The sequence below is a fragment of the Nelumbo nucifera genome, chromosome 4, assembly GCF_055504915.1.
Source record: "Nelumbo nucifera cultivar China Antique chromosome 4, China Antique-T2T, whole genome shotgun sequence".
Lineage (NCBI taxonomy): Eukaryota > Viridiplantae > Streptophyta > Magnoliopsida > Proteales > Nelumbonaceae > Nelumbo > Nelumbo nucifera.
The window spans coordinates 5,421,368-5,443,567 of NC_142652.1; the positions used below are offsets into that span (position 1 = coordinate 5,421,368).

Below are 22,200 nucleotides of genomic sequence, written 5' to 3' on the forward strand. Positions count from 1 at the left end.
GATAACTGGTATCTTGAAGACTTGAACTGCAAAGTGCACATTGCTGTGTCTCTAGATGATGAAGGTATGTGAAGTGCAGGAAGTGGTTCGTGTATGATGTGGGATGCAGTTATTTGCAATAGACGCCTGGCGTGTTTGTATGATGTACTTCATATTGATTATGAATTCCTATTAAGTTGAAAGAAATCCATTCAGAAATAGGAATCATCCATTCAATAAATCTTGTACTGGCAGTCAGGAATTCCTTGTGATTTTAGTTGGGGACTTTGATGCAGGGGCAAATTATCATTACATGGGCATTTTCTTAAACTGACTCCAAACAAGCTGAGGTTATTTTTCATTAACAGTGGTCAATGAGATTTGTTGTATCTTTCTGAACGAGCAATTCAGCCCAGATGCCATGACCTTTGCTTTTCTAACGAGATGTCTATGAACCCATGTGCCTGCAACTCTCTCAAGACTCGAGCCATCCAATCACCACCAAGCAGTCATCTTTCACGGAGGACTGTAAGTGAAGGCAAGCTTTAATCTTTGCAAGAGATATATAGTTAAGAGAATATAGGACCTGCTTATCTTAAGAAATTCCTTTGTGGTTTCTGAAACACCTCTGCTCCTGAAGGGCATGGAATTATTCGTTTACAAGATCTGACATGTATTTCCATAAAAAACAAGCTGGAGTTTTTCTTTTACAAGATTTATGTATTTGAAGAGAAACAGGCTTTCATCTAACATTACATAAAGGATGGCAAAAAAAATTGGCTTGCCTCATTTCATGTTACATCTTAAAAACCAGGGAGAATGGGCTTGAATATGTTGCTGAGACCACTGATTCTGTATCTTCCCTAAGATGTGCAACTCAATTCTTTTGGATGAATTTCTTTTGTCCCTGTACATTCTGACTTTCTTTTATGATGGAGTGATGGGCATGCTTTGATGAAATGATTCTACCTGATCCTAGCTGATGGATCCCCATGGAAGGCCTCCTGTTCAAAGGGATATCGCTGCCAAGACTTCCACTTGAGCTGCTGTTTGGAAGACGCTGATTGCTTGTATTGGGCCGTGATCTGAATAAGTTCTCTTGTTCAACTGTCACCTGACTTTGCAACCTCTTAATTTCCTATACAAGAATCATTACAAATCAATGACAATAAAGAGGGCAGCATGTTAGTGATTCTGATTTCTGAGTAACATGCCATTGTCTTTCTGCTCCTTTTTTAAAGAAACAAAGAAAGAAGAAAAATTGAACCTATTCTGTCTGTTTCAAAATAATATTCTAACTTTGTTATTACCAAGTGATACTTACCTTTTGCTTTTGCTTCTCCTCTTCTTTTTCCTGCCTTACCAAATTGTACTCTTCCAACATTGCCAAGAGAGGTATCTATACAAAAAGGAATAATCAGTCCTATCAAGAAGAGAATTTGGTCCTGCAGGGCAATAAAAATTGGAAGCTCTCACACGTTTTAGAATCCAGAGTTTTAGACCCATAATTACACATGAAACTTGATTGCTTCAATTTGCCCTGTCATTAAATGAATAAATATTATAATCTTATGATGTTTCAGATTTAGGCCATTCTAGTGATATAAGAACCTACGGAACCCAGATACCTGTACATGCCTAGCATACCAGTGTTGTACAGAACATGTACCCAGTACGATAGCAAATACTGCATGGACACTTTTGGATATACTATATGGCATTATAACACTTTCAAAATATGTAGAGTTGTATGTTTTACTAAATCATACTATAAAAAAAAATTGTGTATATATTGGACATCTAATTAGATTTGACAAGACATAAGCCTTGGAAAATAAAAATTTAGCTTCAAAAAATAGATACAGAAGCATGACATAATCAATTATATGGAATACGTATACCGTATACATGTCCAGAATTTTAGGAAATGGAGTCATATCCCCATTTCCTATGTCTGTCCATGTTAGCGTCCATGTGTGGGTATCATGGTTTAGAGTAGCTTTACATTGATTTACATTAAATTCCATCTTATTATGGAGTTTGTGTACCACTGATAGCATCTTCTACTATTCTACATTAACTCTTTAAAAACTATACCAAATAATGGACATAAAAATGTCAATCTCTAGTTTGAATGATTGCTTTAACGTCTGGGTTTTCACCTTTTTAAAATTGAAGCAAAATATTGATAGTTTCTTGAATTAATAGGAACAATTTCAATGGCTTATTTCCAAGTCATTCTGATGTGACAATTTCAGCTCAAGTAAGCTTTCCAAGATTTGTGTGCATTAGTTCTCATATTTGCTGATCATTTAACAATAAAAGAGTGCATCTTTTTCAACATAATGATAAAGAATCAAGGATGAATTGGAAATTAATTGCAGCATCACACTACAAAGTTTCTATGCCACGCCATTAATGTTAGTGAGGAAGAAAATGGTTTTACTAAAAGAAGGTACAATGTCTCACCGAATCATATAAGAAGATTTTCTTCCTTTCTTCTTCCCATATCTTGGTTTTTGTTATCAACGTATCCACCAAAGCTGCACTTGTAACATCTATGTTAAAACATATGATTTGTCATAGTCATCATCATCGTCAGTTGATTCATTATAATATCCCCATAACAGAAAAGTCCAGAATAGACTTTTAATTGATATAGATGTACAAGCATTAAATCATTTACATGTTTCCACTATGTAAAATAATATTGGGTGATTTCTTTATCAATTCTTCCATGCAATTTTCTGATTGATGAGGTTATTATTGGTTTACTTTTCCTTCCCATTTCTTTTTTTTTTTAATCCCTTTCTTGCAAATAAATAAAGCAATTAATAGGATTAATGGCTAGACCAATAATTTGTTTAATTCAAATTGAGGAGTTTTGATATGTTCAAGTCAAATTAGCCAATTCCTATGGACAAATTTCTATCGACTTAGAATTCTCTGAGCATTATTTCACTCATTATACTCACCAGGGATTTTGCTGATTGTTATTCTGGCACGTTCTGCACGTTTCAGCTTCTTGTGAGCACCTCTGCTCACTGAGTATCGATTGTCATCCTGAAAACATGCATGTGATAGATGAATTGTACAGGAGCCAGACAAATCTCTTGCAGACTAGTTCTGTAGCTTAGTGGATCAAAAGAAACTAACCCTGTTGTACTCTTCCAACCAATGCTCCTCATTACATGATAATATCAATTTTTCCACCTTTTCCGTTATGGCCTTCCTGCTAGAAGCCTCTTCTTTTGCCTTTGATATCTGTTCTTCCATGCTCATGAGGAGATCACCATGTTCAATCTCCCCTTTAATACATATGTATGTGTTAGTGAGTGAGATAGTTTAAAATGCAAAAGCATACCACATAAGTCAATAATTAATACAAAATATAAAATAAACACTTGATCTCACCAGAATTTACGAGGTTTATTATGTCATCTATCTCTGACTGTGCAAATACCTGCATGTGTGATCTCTTGCATATCTCCTCAAGTTCAATCTGTTTCTTGAGGAAAAGCTCTTTCGTCTTGCTTACTTTTAACTGATCCAATCTTTCAACTTCAGCCTCAGCCTAGAAAATTGGAATACCAGATGAGACTTTGTTATAATCATCTATGTCTTGGTAACTGCTAATAATTTTATTGACCTGCTGAATTATATCTAGGGCGAGGCTTCCTGGACCACAAATTTCATCTGCTGAGAATGCTATAAAATTGATCACGTGGAAAAATAGCCTACGATCTTCATAGGGAATGTCCATGAGATTCCACAAGTTTGTCAATCCTTTCCCAAGTTTGTGAAGCTGCAAAATTTGCAAGTTAATTGATAAAACAGATATTTTTTATTTATCTGGAGCTCCCATAAAAAAAAAATTGAGTTTTTGGAAAATTTATAAGGCATGATATTTATTTCTATCTTTATGTAGTATTTTATTGTCATTTTTAAGAGAATTGCAAAAGTTCACAGCCAAAACCCTTATTTTTCAACTTTTACAGTTAGTGCTATGCTATAAAGTTTTATTTGGCCATATCATTCGGCTTCGGCATAGATAGAAATTTTATGAATTAAATGATAATCGAGTTTTTTTTTTATTGTTTACTTTTCTTAGTTGATGGGAAATGTGCATATTGTGCGATTATGGTCTAGGCAATTTAGTTCAATGAATGGCCATGGCTTGTCATACTCTGAAGGACATCATCTTGAGTTCAAATTCTATATCCTCATTCTTGCTTTTTTTTTCCTCTTATTGAGTTCAAATTTGATACCTTTACTTCAGGTACTTGATTCTTGATTCCGTATATTGTTAGTTTTATATCTTAATGGATCCCATTTCTAATCCTTAAACTCACCTCTAAATCTTGCCCAAGTATAAAATTATATACCCTAAACTCCTAATAGCTGATAACTTCTTTTAGTCTTTCATATTCTTTTACTTTATTTACAGTATGTCAACCCAAGATCCCTGTGTCCTATATTTATTCTGGTTTATAAAACCCCAAGTTAACCTGTTCAAAAATCCTATATAGCTCTTCTCAACTGAAACTCCATTTTTCTATTTGTAAATTCTATTGCTTCAGGTTTCCAAATCCCCAAATTTCATCACTCATATTTGTCACACTACATTGGAATTCCTTAACTCAATCAAGCCTTGTTCCAATTATATGGGGTTGTCTACATGAATCCATATCCATTTAGGATCCATGCTCGTAAGAGTATAGGCAAAAAGTTCTAATGCCAGTTTCCCACCTAACACAACCCTCCTCCATTATCAGGATATGTACCAGCAGTGTAAGACAAGCTCAACATTGGCTAGCAAAGTTCCTTAACAATTATCATTTTTTCACCATCACTTTAAAAAAGGAATATACCTTCATTAGGTATTTATTTGTAATTAGTTAATTTTGATGCATCGCAGATGTACGGTTGTTAATTTCATGCTTATGTTTCCAGTTAATTTCTCCTGTATCACAGGTTCCAGGTCAGTTTGAACAAAGGGAAAGCACTGGTAAGAGTTACCTTCTCAAGCCTCTTGTGTTTTTCTTCTTCAAGAGATTTGACAGTAGTCTTGAGCCTGGCCAAAATGGTATCACTTATGTCTTTTGGTTGCTGTCCACATGTTTCATCCAAAGCTTGGATGAACCTTTGTGATGATCTCAGAGGAATCCATGACCAATGTTGCAGAAAGGTTGCGGAGGGCACTTATATAGGTTTCTACTTTGAGTAGTCTATAACTCTGAAAGTCAAGAAACAAGGACATACATGTAGTCAATAGTTCCTAGCCTATAGTTACATTGCAACTGATAAGAATTGTTTTTCTGTACCTTCTCTTCATGGAGCCTTTGTAGCTCCACCTGGTACTCCTCAAGTTTCTTCAGAGAAAGATCATTCTCGTTCACAATGATATCTGACAGTGAAATTTCAAGCTCTGAATTCCCTTCAATTTTTGCAGATATTTTCTGGATTTGCATCTGGATATCTTGGAACTGTTTCACCCTTTCTTCCTTCCTCAGCTGCATCTCTTGCAGGGCTGGGATGGTCGAGTCCAGTTGCTCTTTCAGTGTTCCTGCCAATCTTTCTGGCTGTTGTACAAAATTATTTAAAAATTAGAATCCATGTTTCCATGTATGCAGGTTGAACTGCTTGTTCGATAGTATACCAACAACCAAGATCAGCAAATGCCTACACAGATAGTCTAGCTAATGAGGGAGTGTATAGGCAATCTCTGCTTTGGCCTTTGGGTCCATATTTGCATTAGCTGTAGAATTAGTGGTTCTGGGTTTTCAGTCCTTCAACTATACTTCACTCCCTACCTTTCTCCGGAAGGTCACAAGAGGCTGTGCTCCTCTAAAATTTTTTAGGAATTAATAATATTCGATGATCTAGTTCATGGTAAAAGAAAAAATTCCTTGGATGCATCATGCGTGTATGGGGATTTCATGTTTTGAAGTGCCCTAGGAATTGTCAAAGTGTAATAGGCGGATACATAACTCCCCCTGTCATCCTATCCAGACATGAATTATCATATCCTTTACTTAGGAAGGTTTCTTTCATATTTTGGTTAATTGACATGCACGTATTCTTGCATTGGTACATTTATATTCATTTATAGGTACAGTTCAGTTCTGTCATACAAGAAAAAGAAAGTGAAAGAAAGGAAAATCAATGTCAAGTAACAAACATAAGCACATTTGTGTTCTGTTGGCGTATATGAGAGTAATGAATTCGATACCCGTCCAAGGAACGATCGTTCCCCAAGAGACACGAGCAGATGGGTGAATTCAGCCACTAAATCTGCCAATTCTTGATGCAGGTGAGCTCTGTGTATGTTTGCACTATCAACTTTTCTCCTGTAAATTTCCAAACACTCCTGTTCCAGTTCTAGGAGAACCTTCTCCCTTTCAAACTCATCTTGCCCAACTTCATCCCAAATTAACTGCTCCAAGATATGCACATATGAGAAAGCAGAAACAACAGCAACATATTAAGTACGCACATATCTACCTGTGTATATATGGATCATTGAAAAAGCAGATTAACTGACATAACCAAGTGAATCTACCTGCAGTTCCTGAAGCAGATATCCGCAAGAGGTCTCTACCAATGTAGAGCTTCTCATTTTTACTGGCATGTTAAGTGATCCCATTGTTGAAACTTGGACACAATTTTCTATAACAACAACAATAAGCAACCTCAGCTATTGAATCCTGTGTCAGAAATCAGAATGACATCAAACTTGATAAGAAACCAAAAAAAAAGGAGTGATTAAGCAGACAGAGGAGAAATGCCTTGAATGGTGGGAGGATTTGGTATTTGTATATGCATGAATTTTCCCTTCAAAGACAGACTGACAAAAGATGGGTGATGTTGAAGGGTTGAAGCTTCCGTTTCAAGGATCGACCCTTCAATTCATCTCCCGGGTCCCGGTTTCCCTCTAAAAAAAAACCATGGTTTCATTTTCATAAATTTTACTTATTTTGCATAGTTCCATTGTCATAAATGCTCCTGCTTAACAGGGACGTGATTCCTAACTCCTAAGCACTGGAAAAGATGCAAACAAACCCAGTCCAAATTCCATGGTCGAACCATCCCGGATCACGAATTACAATTGAAATGCAACAACTGGTTCTAGCAGAGGTCTACACGGTCCACCCAATTCATTGATAGCCCTGTCTCTGTCATAAAGAACTGGTACCAAGCTAATCTGACCACCAACACCAAGTGCTATAAGCAATCTATTTTCACGTGTCACCTCTCTTTATATGTGAATTTTAGGTTGGATCTGAGTTGCAATGACAAAAGAAAGCAAAAGAAAGAAAAAAAAAGTTTAAAGCGTTGAAAAATATGCTTAAGAGTGCTCAGGACCAAAAAGAATAAAGTGCAAACCATGCATGGGTAATTTGGACAGTGGAAGTGCTAAAACTTATTCTCAACCTAGTAAGCGCTGCATGCTCTCTGGTGGCTTTCCATGCTGTCGGATGTTCTAGAGTCTGGGTTTTCATAACCTGGACCTTGGGATGCCAATTGGCTGAGTTGGTAAGGTCTGTAGTTGTTTGTAGTATAGACTTGGGAATTGGGATTAAATCTTATCTTCATAAAGGTTTTGGGGTTGGTTTTGGCGATGATGTAATTGATTCAAGCTTTAAATAAACTTAAAAAAAAAAATCTAACAATTCAAGTTCAAATTCAATGAAGTTCGATTTGAGTTCAATGCATCTCGGAAAAAAATATCTATAATTTATGGAATTTATAATTGAACCAAATTTGAACAGGAAAATAGAGTTCATATCGAGCTCAAAATCGAATTCAAATGTTTTGGTCAAACCCAAAGACATGCTAAATTTGGCTCAATTTGGCTCGGTTGCACCCTACCCCTGGTTAGGGGTGAACAAATAGGTAGGTTTTACTTGGAACTGAATAGAACTACCCTCAAGTTAGCTTCGAAATCAACCCTACCCAATCTATTATAAGTAGACCTGTTCACGGGTTGGGCTTCAAGCTTGACTTTACACTATGATAGGCTCGGGCTTCAGGCTAGGCCCATTCAAATTTTGGCAAAAACTAGGCCTGAGCCCGGCTCATGAAAAGGTCTAATTACAGAGTAAGGCTTGGTTCCAAAATTATTGGGACTGACCCCTACCCAGGCTAGTTCTAGTGTTTAGGGATTTACCTTACCCAAACCAACTCAAAAAACAACCTTCATTGGTCTTGGCCCTTGGTTGAACCAGTCTCGCAACCAAACTTATACTGAAATAATTCCCAAAATACTCTCAAGATTTAACCATTTAAAGATTCAAAACCCAGACACTCATGGTTTAAAGGCTATGGTGTCACTTGGCCATTAAGTCATTTAAGTGATTTCATCATTTTTTTCATTTCAATATTTGAATGTGTATAATAAATAATGCAAAAGGTAATGTTGACAAATTTTAAATTATAATATTAAATTTTGAATCATTATTAATATATCATGATAAATCTATATAATAAGATACTTAATTTAATCATTAAAGATGATATAAAATTTCAATTATATATTATAATTATTGAAAATCAAGTTTTTAAATAACTTGTTCCATTTTTTGTTTGGGAGGGGTGGTGAGTAAAAAGTAATAGATCCCATGGGTAGACCGTAGAATCAGCCCTGGAACTACTAAGGTCAAAACCAACCTTATCAGAGTAAGTTCATATTTCAAAATACTTGGAACCAATCCTTACTAAGTAGGTGCCTTAGAACCAAACTGAGATGACCCATGCTCACCCAAAAAAAAAGAAAAACAAAAAAGTGTCATTCTACAATTTACAAATCCACCGCTCTAAGATTGTGGAAGACAAGAAAGACGGAAAGAGATAAGATTGGTGCCTAGAGAGCATGCCCCACAGGCACCTCACATGCACATCTCAGTGTGCATTGGAAACATTTCTCGTAATTGTCATGGGGAGATATTCCCAATACACGGATGGGATGGGCTATGGGACATGCTAAAGGTTCAAAGTATTAACACATATCAGGCCATATTGGCCAATAAATATCGTATCGGGAACTTCTCGATATGCCCCTATAGGCTACAGAGGGTGTATCGGGGTTTTGACCCTTTCAGGGGGTGGATGGACCTTAAATTGGCCCCTCTGAGCCAAATTAAAAAAAAAAAAAAAACTATCAATATTGCCCAATACACCTCTAATGACATATCGTGTGTATCGATATTTTGAACATTGAATGTGCTATATGAGGGCATTGATGCTATTTCGACAAAAGCAATTGACTGACATAGACAAGTGAAAATGAATTACAACATTCATCAATTTGCATGCCATTGATCTCCAATTTCCAATTGCAAAAGGAAATGTTGGTGAAAAGATAGGTTTTTTTTTTTTTACTAAAACAACATTACTAATTTACTATTATAAAAATGTATTTACACCCCACTAGGCCACTACGAGTCCAGAAACGCGGGCGGATGGCCCCCCAAAATATATCAGATTTACAGTACTTGGCCTCCCTAGCAAGTAGCAACCATATGGGCAGGCATATTAATAGTTCTATTGACATATTGAATATTAGAAAATAAAAAACTTAAACAAACCAACAACTTTGTCCATTAATAATATACAAGACCAAGAAAAACTTCCAAAATCAGCTAAATCTAGAGCATTAACCGAGATAGAGCAGTCCCAAAGGATAATCACAGACAAAAAATCCTTCCAGATCGCCCATGGTCCGTCAGACTTATAACGAACAAAACCAAAAGTACCCAGATTAGCATCAACAGTACCTCCATCACAAAATATATAACAACCGATCACGTTCAGAGATTGTACCGTACCAAAATAAGATCCCTGAAACCTAGTCCGTTGATGAGGCTCAAAAGATCTCAAATAGGTTTTAAAAACCACCAATTGTGCCGGGTAGTGGTAAACGGTCCAAAGAGAAAGATTGAGATCTAAAAAAAATACATTATTCCTAGAAATCCAGATGTAGTAACACGCGATTGCCAATCAAGCAATAACTTTAACTCTTTCCAAATCTTCATCCAAAAAGTTCTATAATTCCACGGAGAGGAAAACCACAAAACTTTTGCCACTGGGCATTCAGAAAACAAATGAAGCACATTCTCATCACACAAAACACAAATTTGAACACTTAAATCCACGATCCACAACAAGAGAGGCAACAGGAACAAAATTCCTAATAACTCACCATAAAAATAATTTATATCTAGTGGGAACTTTCAGCTACCACACCTTTTTAATTAATTTTTCTCTATGAGAAGGAAGCCGAAATTCCCTTCTTTTTCCAAATTGAAATGTAGGCATTCTTAACAGAAAGGGATTCGTTCCTTGCAAGTTTCCAACAAAAATTATCCAACTGAATATTCCTAAAAATATGCACATTTAAAACAAAAGGGACCCAATTTTCTCTCAAAATGTTAATCACACACAGGGGTGGCAATTGGGCAGGTTGGTTTGAGTTGAGTTTCAACCCAATCCATCTAACCCGTCAATCCATTAATGAACCAGTTATATAAAATTAAATGGGTTGGGTTCAACCTAAATCCACTTTAACCCAATCCAATCCGCCCAAACCCATTAATCTTATATTTATGGACTTAAAAAATAAACGCTATCTCTCTCTCTTAACAAATAAGTTGGTTGTAGCTTGGTGGTTATTGTAGTTATTATTTACATAAGTGGTGAAGGTTCAAATCACATTACATGCATGTTATTTTTACACAAGCGGCAAAGCCATTTGATTATGTTTGGAATCCGGGTTTGAATGAACCACTTAGGTTCAAACCGGTCAGACCAAATTAAACCACTTAGGTTCAAGGGTGGTTGAATTGTTTTAATTTGGATCAATCCGGTCGGACCGGACTGGACCCGTTCAGTCAATGGTGGATTGACTTGGATTGGACCATATCAGGTTTGTGCATGAGGTTGGGACCGGACTAGTTAACCCGAAGTGGGTTAATGTAGCTAAATCGGGTCGGTTTGTGTGGATATTGGTCGGCTGGACGGTCTAGATCGGGCAAAGCATGCAGAGGCCGAATCATCCTGTCCAAAGCCGTTTTGGGTTCGGGTCGACCCTGGATCGACTTGTACCGGGTTGGGTCGATGTGTGTGAATATTAGTTGGATCGGATGGCCCAAATTGGACAAAGCAAGCGGCACTGAACCATCCCGCCTAGGGTCTATTGCGGATTCGGGTCGACCAATATCAGTATATATTAGATCGGGCCAGATCGAGTTGAATTGGTCTGGGCTCGGGTCAAATTGATTTTGATTTATGTTGGGTGAAGTGTATTGATTCAAGACAAAACTAAATTTAGTCAATTATTAATATAAAATTAATACATTAATTATAAATTATTTAATTTAAATGAAGAAAATAAAAAAAAGGCTAAAGAATTAATACTTATATCTATAATAGTTAACCCAATGGTTATCCACAACCCAACCCATTTAAATGGATAGGTTGGGTGATGGGTTGATCACACAACCCGCCAAGTAAATGGACGGATTGGGTACTGGGTGGATTGGGTGGATGTTAAAAATTGCCATCTCTAATCACACGATCATTCCAATTTCCTCCAGAGCCATTAAATCACTGAACAAAATATTACTCACTTGTCTATTGTTTGGCCCCAGAGGAGCAGAGGATTGATTAACAACTATAATCCAAGAACATTCCAGACAGAAAAATTCATATTCACTTTAAAATTTCGATCGGGCTTCAAAACAGGAATAGATTTATAAATATTTATCCAGATCCTTGAACTGTTAGAGGATTTGAAAAAATACAATGAGGATGAACATACTTATTTCTTAATAACCTTACCCACAATTTATGATCATGATTGAGAAAAACCCAAGCCAATTTTAACCGAAAAGCTTCATTAATTTCACCACTTTCCTAATTCCCAAACTACCATAAGATTCGAGAGAGCAGATCTGATACCAATTAGTCCACTTAAAACCATTAGATTTCCTCCCAAAATACCACTAGAACTTCCTCTGAATTTTATCAAAATTTTCAATAAAACTATTAGGAAAAGAAACCACTACCATAGCATGATTGGGAATAGATTGCAAAGTAGACTTCAGAAGGAACAATTTACCGGCTTGGGATAAATTAGATGCCTTTCACCCATTTAATTTGGACTGAAACTTATCAAAAATATAAATTAAAAAAAGTGCTCAAACTTTTATTCCACAAAAGAGTAACACCAAGATATTTAGAATGAAACTCCAAGTTATTCATCTTTAATTGTCTAGTTAATAATTTCCTATATTTATGGTGCAGATTATTACTAAAATAAGTTCCTGATTTCTGATAATCAATAACTTAACGAGAAAAGTCCTGGATTATTTCAAATTTGCAACAGATTATGAATTTTATCTCTAAATGCTTTAACAAATAGAAACACATCATCAACAAACAAAAGATGAGAAATTGAAAGAGTTGCCCTAGCTATTTTAAGCCCATGGATCCTGCCTAACTCATCTTCCTTAACCAACAAGTGAGAAAGAACTTCCATACCCAATATAAAAAGTTATACTTTGTCTTAAACTTCTAAAAGGAAAAATAAAACCTTCCACATAACCATTAATTATAAAAATAAAACCTTATTTTAGGTTTTGATTAGAAAATCAAATAGTATCATTCACGATCAAAAATAAAATTTCATAATGTTAAATTTGAAAAGAAATTCTCAATTTGGAAAGAGTGCAATTATAAATATGTATGATATATTTATAAAATTAACCTATTCCTTTATCTATCTATTTATGTATAATAATAATTTCTAAACCTTGTATTCGTCCTGTACATATTTGTATTTAATGCCGAAATAACCAATCAACAATACTCATCAGAATTCGTGGGTGGTGTAAAACAAGATTTTGAAAACTGATGGGAAGGAAACCGCTTTGACCACCGATTTTCACCTTGTCAAGTGATTCAAACATTTTAATTATATATCTCATCATACACATTGGATTGGAATATTAGAGTACGGTGGAATATAAATGTTACGAGAAAGGGGCATGAAAACAACAGTGAAAGGAGGGTCTATGACGTCTGACGTCTGTCGGCTGAGAGAAGGGAAAAGAGGAGGAGGAGGAGGGTCTATGACATGATCTCTAGATTTCTCTCATCTATCATCTTTCTCTCGATCTCAGATCTAATATCGATTTTGCTTCTCTCTGTTTTTCTATTCTTTTTTGTTATTTTATTTTTAAAAATTTAAATAAAACATATTGGATTACAAACCGTTGCCCGAGTCAAACGGTTCAACGGTCAGACCGTCCGAGTCAACGGCGATCCGAAAAGGGTAAAAATCCGCAGGTGCGTATTACACACTCCGCTTAAGTTAACAGAAAGCGTAGGGGAATATCAGTCAAAGGAAAACGAAATGGCGGTAAAGCTTTACCATAACTCCGGTCTCCGGCTGTGTGGATGCCAACAACTGCTTAAACAAAACCGTCAAGTTTACGGTCTTAATTAGACCAACAAAATGCTTTCGCCTGAACAAAACGACGAGGGAGGGCTGTGAAGTGTGAAGTACGCCTATCTGCAACTCCTCTCCCCTGTTCAATGGCCTCTATCTCTCTTTCTTCGTTCTGCTCATCTCAGAGACCGGCATATCTGTTTCTCGATTCGAATTCCACGGATCGGTCGCGGTTCGGGTCATTTTCTCTGCGATTCCGGTCGATAAAGAAATCAAGAGTCAGACTTTCTATGTGCAAGGCTGCTTCTGTTGTCTTCCGTGACCTCGATGCCGACGATTTTCGCCATCCTCTCGATAAGCAGGTGATTGATACCCGAATTTGCATTCCATTAAAAATAACATCGAAAATTTTGTTTCATTAATTTTGGTTTCTCTGGATGTTTTTGGTGTTTATTTACCACTACCGTTCTCATCTGGCTATAATTTTCCTGAGACTTATTTGTTTATGATCGTGTTATCGTATGTCTACTGTATCCGCAGTTTCCGCAATTTCTGATTTATGTTTCTGATTTTTTTTTTCCAGAACACATTGCTTTTGCGGGCAATTCCAGGTCTTAATGAACTTGGCAAAGTTCTTTTAGGTAATAACAATTAAGATGCCTATAATCTCTGCAGCTCATCACCAAGTATGTTTTTCTTCTTGGTATATAGTTTTGTTCAGTTTTCATGTTTATAAAAAGATTAATAAATACTAGTTAGTGCAAGTAATGTTAAATGCTGGAATGCTTGCGTATGAATTTGTCATTCAATTGACACTATGCCATATTTGTTAAAAGAACCTCAATAATTGCATTTCACGTTACAGTATTAAGAAAGGGTTCACCTGCACCTCTATTCCAAATTAGAGACATACTTTTACATTCAACGTGCTGTAAAAGATTCATTACACACGTATTAACAAGATACTTGAACATACAGTTAGGGTGAACAACTTGTGACCACATTCTGTGCCTTGTTGCAGAGGTGTCCCTGGTCATGTGTTTAATATGAACTATGGACTTGCCTTACCAGTCTCTTTTCACGTGATTTTGAGGACTATTTTATGAATAGGGTAGCAACTTCTTAGATAAATTCCTAACATGATAAACATGTTTGCATATGGAGTATTCCTTAACTTACAAATACCAAGACTTTGTTGAATAGTTTACTCGATAACATGACTTGCTTTTTTATTCATATATAATTTCCAGATCCCACCTTTCAACCTACAAAATCTTTTGGAGTCAAGGACATTACAATGCATAAGATACTTAATATGCGAAAGTATTGTATCTTTGTTAAATAGTATGCTCTTAGGTGGAATGCTCCATCAGTCATACATTGGAGTTAAGAGGATGATGGCTTCCATCTAGGGCTGCAAACGGATCAGATTAAACTCGGATAGGGGTATATCCGAATATGATCTGAAAAGAATCCAAGAGATCTAAATTTGATTTGATATTCGACAAATATCTAAAACATAGATTTGATTTGATTCGTTTGCATATGTGGATATCTGGTTCGATTAAAATGTCAATAATTTTTTTACAAAATTAGTATACATTTATAAAATTATATATAAATAGAAATATATACCATGAATAAAAAATAGTTTATCCAAATCATAAATTATAAAGAACTTTAATACTAAAGTATATGTCATTAGACATAAATCTCAACCATTTAGAGGGATTTCTTGGGGGGATTTGGACAGAAATCTCAATTATTTCCTTCTTTCATCAGCCTTAGACCACCCCCGGCCTGTCACTAGTCCTACTTTTGAGTTCTTGCTAAATTTTGATGGTAACTGTCAAGCAGATTCCAACTGCAGCGTCTGGCTGGGATTGGTGGTCTCATCACTAATTCATCAGGGGCTGCTTTATGGGATTACGATGGACTGATTGGTTCTACAGATGCTGCTGAATCTGAAGTTTGAGCTCGGTTGGATTAAGGGTGGCTGCCTCCAGTCATTTCAGCCATTCAGCAATGGAGAGTGACTCATGGATAGCTATTGGGTGGGTCTCCAATCTGGAGGTTGGTCCTTGGAGACTGGACCACGTGCTGAATGAAATCTGTGATTGCTCAGCTCTCCTCCATTTCTCCTTCATATGGATTCCTAGGGAACTGAATACTTTGGCTGATTCCTTAGCTATAAATGGGGTTGATAGGGACTGTATAGCACTAGCGCTATGCCTTTGTAATATCTGGCCTTCTGAGCTTCTGCTTTTTGTACATCCTCTCATTTACATCCCCTTTTTTGGATCCATTAGGGTATGTACACACACACAGATCAAGCATTATCTGAGTCTGCTCCGATTAATAAACAGATTATATTTTCAGATCTGATTAAAGCTAAACAGATATCTCAATCCGACTTAATAAATTCAGATTTGAATTCAAATCAGATTAAATCCGATAATTTGCAGCCCTGCTTCTATCCCTTTTTGTAGTATGTGTAACATGCACTTGGTCTAGCATAGTAAATGGGATATTCCCTAATCAGCATGCTGGATTTCTGGGAGAGAAGAGTTCAAAGGTGTATTCATGAATTTTATTTTGAGTGGTTGTGAAACTATAACTGTGTATGGAGTCTATGGACTCTGCAGACTATTGTATACTGAACTTTCAAGTGGGCACTGCTCCAGACGGTGGGTGATCAAACTCAATTCTGATGACAGTGCATTGGGAACCCTGGTCTTTCCAGCAGTAGCATCTTAAGAAATCACAAAGGCAACATCCTCATGGGTTTTTTGCATTTGGTGGGAAAAGGAATTTTCCTTAGAGATCAGATGCTTGCTCTCATACACAAGGGTTAAAGTTGGCTAATTCATCTGGCCAGAGTGGTCTTGTAGTTGAAGGTGACTGCTGAGTTGTAATTAAGTGGATGTCTGTGGCAATGGATGGACTTTGGGCTTTCAGGTTCCTAGTTAGAGTAGCTGAGTCTATAGCCAATTCCTTGAACCATTCGCTCAGTTGGACCCCCGGATTAGCTAGCACCTAAGCAGTTGGACTTGCAAGAGAAGGAGCTAGTAGATAGGACCTGCTATGGTGAGTACTAGGGCCTGGGTAACACCTACAGGGATAATACATAGACTGTTAGCTATTCTCACACTCTTTCTTTTATCAGTGTTTGCTTTTCTATATCTTTTGTACTGCTTCCAGTTGTGAGAATATCTTAACAGCAGGGGTATTCCTTGTTCATTAAAGTAATAAAAAAGAAGGGCTCTTTCTCCTCATTACATCAATAAAAATCTTTCAGTGTTAATAATAGAGAAGCCTTAATCAGCGCTGTATATTAAAATGATGTTATTGGTGCACATCTACTCTAAGAAACTACAAAACATTATTTCTTTCATACAATGGAATAAGTTCCCTAGGGAGCTAGATGTTGACAGGTGTTTGACTTGAAATGTGCCTCAACCTAACTATGTGATAACTTTCATTTCTTGAAGATAAATATGTCAACATTTAGGGGTCATTTGTTTAAGCTTTTGTGCATTTGTTATCCTAAGTACAATGGGAGAAATAGTGCAAAGATACTATCATTGAAAAACAACTACATTTTGCTTCATAAATAATTTGAAAAATAAAAGAACTTTTATGCGTCCAATAGCACTTCTTAGTTGACTTTAGAATTCATCTCCAACCACCCTCCACAAAATAAAAATTGCATCATAAAGACATTTGCTCCAAATCTCATCTAAATGACCACTAGTCGCCTTTATTATGAGATACTTTTGTATTTGGAGTGAGAATGTCGTCCTGCCTGCATGATTTCAGAATCTATTGAGGTTTACTGAAGCAACCCATGTGAATATATTGTCATTGCAGGAACTGTTACGGAGCAGGTCATGCTTCTTGAGAATATAGGGACATCTGTTCTTGTTGGTGAAAATCAGGTTATTCAATGCTTCTGGCATAAAAGAAGATTTATGATAAAGATAAATATCAATGTTTTTTTTTTTTTTTTTTAATTTTATACTTTTGCACCTCTTTGAATTATGCAAACATCACAGGTAGACCTATTGTTTTGATAGGTATCTTAATGTACAAATCCATGTAAGATGCCCTCTTAATGTAAAAATCCATATAACGCGTACTTTGAACAGTTTATGAGTTTCCTTTTTGTATATTAAAATTTGATCTACTGACAACTGTTGTAAATATGGTGTGGATGGTTTTGTAGCTGAACATTCAGCTACCACACCTAGAACAAGGGGGGCAGGCATCTGATTAGTGGTCAATCAAGCATATTTGATGCAGTGAATTTTTGTGTTCTAAAACCCAATATCTAATGTATGCAAAATTCCTAGTACTTTGCTACTACTTGTCGACTTTGGCACTTGTTTCCTAATTCTCTTTTTAGCTTAATCAACTAGTTGAGATAAATGATTAAAAAAACTTAGATGAGCTAAATGGTTTGTTAAGTTCAATCTTAATATTCTTGAAAAATATCATGTAAGTTTTATCTTGCTTTATTCTTTTTGAAGTTAATTATGGAGCTTAGCATACATAAAGATGGTAAACAGGCTACTCTCATCTTTCAATGTGGGTGCTCCCATTGGAATCTCCCTTTGTGTGTTTCTTTTCCAATTCTCAGCAGTCAGGTCTTGTGCATTGTTTTAAAAGGCTTAAGCCTATAGGCGAGGCACACAGATTTTTCCTCAAGCCTTAAGCCTCACACCTTTGATGTGAGGCTTAAGCCTTTGTCAGAATGAGGCATAAGCCTCAAGTATCAATGATTATTTAGAGATTTAATACAAAATATATTTTTTGCATTTTTATAGTTCAAAATATATGGAAGAAGCACTTCAGTAATTATGAGAAAAATAAATAAAAAGAGTAAAAATGAAAAGCTAATAGGGAAATCAAGTTCTATTAGTTTCTCATAGTGTTTTAGGAGAGTTCAATGCAAAAAGGGCCAATCAAGTTCTTAGTTTCCCTTGGATATATCAAATGATTTTTCTTATCATTCTAGATCTAACATCCCATGTTAGTTATTTTTCTCATTTCTTCTCCTAATGGATTTATTTTATTTTATTTTTTGCAAAAATCAAATTAACTAAGTTATTTTCTTTCTTTTAAACTATTGAATGACTAGAAGTCTAATATCCAATTATATGGATGATTCTTCATATGTTTTCTTTCTTCTAAATTGGTAATTTTAATTATTTGAGAACTTTGCATTTTGAGACATGAAATGTAAAGCGTTTATAATTGTTAGTTGATTCATTGTTATTTTATTTAATTCTTAACCAATGGAACTTATTGCTTATAAAATTTTATTTTATGGATATTTATATCTTCTATCATTCTAACTTGGTATATTATATGTTATTTTTATCAATTTATAAACTTTAATTAATTTTATTCTTAAGCTTTGAGGCTTAGGCCTCGCCTTTTTGGGCCATTATGCCTCAACTACACCTTTAGCCTTTTAAAACCTTGGTCTTGTGATCCACTTTTCAACTAAGGTTCAGTATTGGGTATTTTTAATTCTGTTGAATCTATATGATCTTGTGATTCGATGCAAGGTGAATATTCCAGACGGACAAAGGAGGATTAAGAAGAAAGTGGACCAGAGTAGTTTGGGAAGACTGGGATATTTGTCATGTAATATAAGCATGAAGGTAGACATGCTTGTTTGAGTTAACTGGACAATTCAATCTTGTCCATGTGGGTTTGCAACAGGGTGTAGATTGTGAAAAACTATCTTGTGACTTGGGCTGTGGATAACAAAATCCATCTTTCTTGTTTTAAACATTTCTGATGTCCAAGTATGCATATGTAGCATGTACTAGTCATTTTTTTAATTATAAATAATAATCATAACAAAATTAGGGGACTTTACTCATTGTGTGCATAAGTTTGATCTCTTATAAATACCTCAGTAATTCTGCCCGTGTTTCCTTTCTTGAGATCAGCAACAAGATTCCCATGTTCCTTCATCTGCTACTGATTTTGAATTTTCTTTCAACTTTTCAGCTTTCTGAAATTCATGAATTGATGGTTGAGGCGGCAAAAATACTAAACATTGAAGCTCCTGATTTGTACATTCGCCAAAATCCTGTACCCAATGCATACACTCTAGCCATCAGTGGTAGAAAACCATTTGTTGTTGTGCATACAAGCCTTGTGGAGCTTCTGACCAGAAGGGAGCTGCAGGTCTGCCTTCCTTTTAATGCAGACATTCTTTTTTGGGTTTATCATTGTTTTTTTTTTTTTCCTTCCTTAGTCTTCTATTCATTTCTTTCTTTATATGATTACTGCTGTCTAGCTTTCTAAATATTTTGAATCTTTGTTTAAAGTTGACACACAATCTTCTGAAAAATCTTGCATGATTAACCCTAGGGAATAAATGAATGCAGCTTTCTAACTTCTATGTTTTTCCCCCCTGAGAGCATGACCCCTAATTTATTTATCAAAATTACTGAATAGGCTGTTTTGGCACACGAGCTGGGTCATCTTAAATGTGATCATGGTGTATGGCTTACATTTGCGAACATTCTTATGCTTGGTGCATACACTGTACCTGGTAGGTTTTCTGTTCATTTCAAAGAGTGGTGATGTAGGAAACTTATTCATCTTACATATAAAATGTTCTAAATGTCACTTGTATCTAAAAAAATGGTGAACACTTGAGGGGGTCTAGGACACTGACCAATCTTTCCCGGTTATGAATTATGACCAATCTTATTTAGTGCAGAATACATATTTTCCATTGAAAATATATCTAAAATGCTTGGATTTTCATCTTGAATTAATGTGTGCACATGTCGATACACCCATGCCATTGGCAGGGTTTGGTGGATTGATTGCTCAGAGATTGGAAGAACAGCTCTTTCGCTGGCTCCGAGCAGCAGAACTAACATGTGATCGAGCAGCCCTTCTTGTAGCCCAGGATTCCAAGGTATATATATTCTATACAAATTACATATTTAGATTACAAAATTTATCATTTATATTCTGTAGCTTCTCTGTTGGTAATCTGATTTTTGCGTTGTGATTCTACCAAGAGGTGGTCATTTCTGTTCTCATGAAACTAGCTGGGGGCTGTCCCTCCCTCTCTAATCAACTTAATGTGGATGCATTCTTGGAGCAAGCTCGATCTTATGACAAGGCTTCTTCAAGCCCAGTTGGATGGTATATAAGGTAACTCACACAATCAAAATATCATGCGAAGTTTGAGATAGTGAACAATGAGGTTTTGAAACTAACATGCTCATCTCATTTCAGAAATGCTCAGACAAGGCAGCTCTCCCATCCTTTGCCTGTTCTACGTGCCCGTGAGATTGACAAATGGTCAAGGAGTCAAGAGTACTTAACCCTTCTTAGACAGGCAACAGAGCTCAGTTCTGTTCAGAAAGTTTAGACTAGGCAAAGAGAGGTTGCAGCTTGAAGAGATCCAGATGATTTATGAAGGTGTGTTTCTTCAATGCTTCTGTTTGGCACTGATTTTGAGAATCTTGTGCTTTTAAGAAGTGAAAATTTCTCCATATTTTGATGGGGAAATGAAGGTCCTTTACTTACTATAAATTGTCCCATCTAACCCTAATCCAACTGTCATAGAGTGTTGAAGTTCTCCCCAAAAAAATAAAAAATGGAACGAAAATAAGAAAGAAAGAAGAAAAAAAATATATAGTTGCGAATTCTTATTCTGTTGTCATGCTTTTCTAATTGTTTTATGGTTATCCAAGATCATGCAATAGAATGATGGAATTCCTTTTTATGCATTCAATATAACACAATACAATGATGATGAAAGTCATCTAGTCTGACAAATTCTATGGTTTCTTTATTGCCGTCCAAGATGATGCAATGGGTTGGTGTTGAAGGTCATTTAATCTGTCAAATTCTGGTTTAGAACCTCCTATTAATGAAAGTGGCGTGTTCAACCCATTGCATGTGTGCTGTCCTTGTGGGTAATGATGGTCCATGTTTGTTTTATGTATTGGCAAATCAGTTGTAGGCGGTCCTTGTGGTTGGTGCTTCATTTTTTTCTCTGGTCATTTGTCATGCAGCTGTTTCCTTCTTGCTTAATCAAACACTTTATATGTTGTTTCTTCCTAGGCATTGGAGCACAGAAAAGGGGAATGCAGAGAACCAGTGCAGAATATGACACGTATAATTCTTATGCTTATAGCAGGACCATACAAGTACAGTATGGAAACAAAACCTTGGTGTGATTCATCCAGGTCTACTGGTATACTTAAAAGAGCAGAAGGATATTGGTTCTGAAAAGTTGTTGTATACTTGCAACTAGATGATTGTATGGTTTATATTATCTCTGAATGTATGATACTGTTTCTTAAATATACAACATTTGTACGGGGTACTCATGAAATATCCCTTGCTCGCTGGGAAGGAAGATTGCTGCAATGCAAATTATTTGGTAGTGCTAAATAACATGTGAGCCTTGTGAGACATTTAGTTCCTTTGAACGATTTAATGGCTAAAAACCAGGTTGCGACAATAGAAACTTGGCTTGGCTAAGGGTAATTGCATTGCTGCATGTTTTTGTGCTATCCTTAATATCATGAGTCCATGGATGATAAGTTGGCTAAAGGAGATATTTCATATTTCATGATTCTCAGTGGCCAGCCAGGGGGAATTCCTTTTTATTTTGCAGTTCCGTGCTTCTCAGCTTAAGAACTTTCACTCATGGAAGATACGCAGCAGCCAGCACCAGGCCCACCACTGAGAGAAAAGAAAACCTCAGAAGCAGAAGAAAA

General features: G+C 36.0%; 1 protein-coding gene, 1 long non-coding RNA gene and 1 pseudogene across 3 annotated transcripts; 2 read left to right on the forward strand and 1 right to left on the reverse strand.

Annotated features, from left to right (window-relative positions):
- Positions 1–369: 369 nt before the first annotated feature.
- On the forward strand, positions 370–5,250 carry LOC148791981 (uncharacterized). Its single transcript, XR_016085539.1, has 3 exons — positions 370–507; positions 4,954–4,987; positions 5,112–5,250. It is a non-coding gene; the product is annotated as an uncharacterized LOC148791981 (long non-coding RNA).
- LOC104591711 (65-kDa microtubule-associated protein 8-like) lies at positions 679–6,950 on the reverse strand (annotated as a pseudogene). The gene is made up of 12 exons (XR_016085537.1): positions 6,768–6,950; positions 6,542–6,648; positions 6,212–6,415; positions 5,304–5,561; positions 4,999–5,215; positions 3,629–3,784; positions 3,394–3,553; positions 3,136–3,287; positions 2,955–3,042; positions 2,449–2,522; positions 1,304–1,378; positions 679–1,117 (listed from the first exon to the last, which is right to left on the reverse strand). The product of XR_016085537.1 is annotated as a 65-kDa microtubule-associated protein 8-like (transcript).
- Positions 6,951–13,401: 6,451 nt separating this feature from the next.
- Positions 13,402–21,871, forward strand: LOC104591708 (Peptidase family M48 family protein). Its single transcript, XM_010250689.3, has 9 exons — positions 13,402–13,791; positions 14,013–14,070; positions 17,300–17,367; positions 19,454–19,633; positions 19,907–20,003; positions 20,269–20,378; positions 20,487–20,620; positions 20,705–20,890; positions 21,539–21,871. The coding sequence occupies exons 1-8, from the start codon at positions 13,576–13,578 to the stop codon at positions 20,838–20,840; spliced, it is 999 nt and encodes a 332-aa protein (XP_010248991.1). The 5' UTR covers positions 13,402–13,575; the 3' UTR covers positions 20,841–20,890; positions 21,539–21,871.
- The last annotated feature ends 329 nt before the right edge of the window (positions 21,872–22,200 follow it).

Coding starts and splice junctions, on each gene's coding strand:
- LOC104591708 (XM_010250689.3), top strand. CDS start 13,576: ATGGCCTCTATCTCTCTTTCTTCGTTCTGCTCATCTCAGAGACCGGCA. Junction 14,071..17,299: donor ACTTGGCAAAGTTCTTTTAG/GTAATAACAATT, acceptor TTGTCATTGCAG/GAACTGTTACGGAGCAGGTC. Junction 19,634..19,906: donor TGACCAGAAGGGAGCTGCAG/GTCTGCCTTCCT, acceptor ATTACTGAATAG/GCTGTTTTGGCACACGAGCT.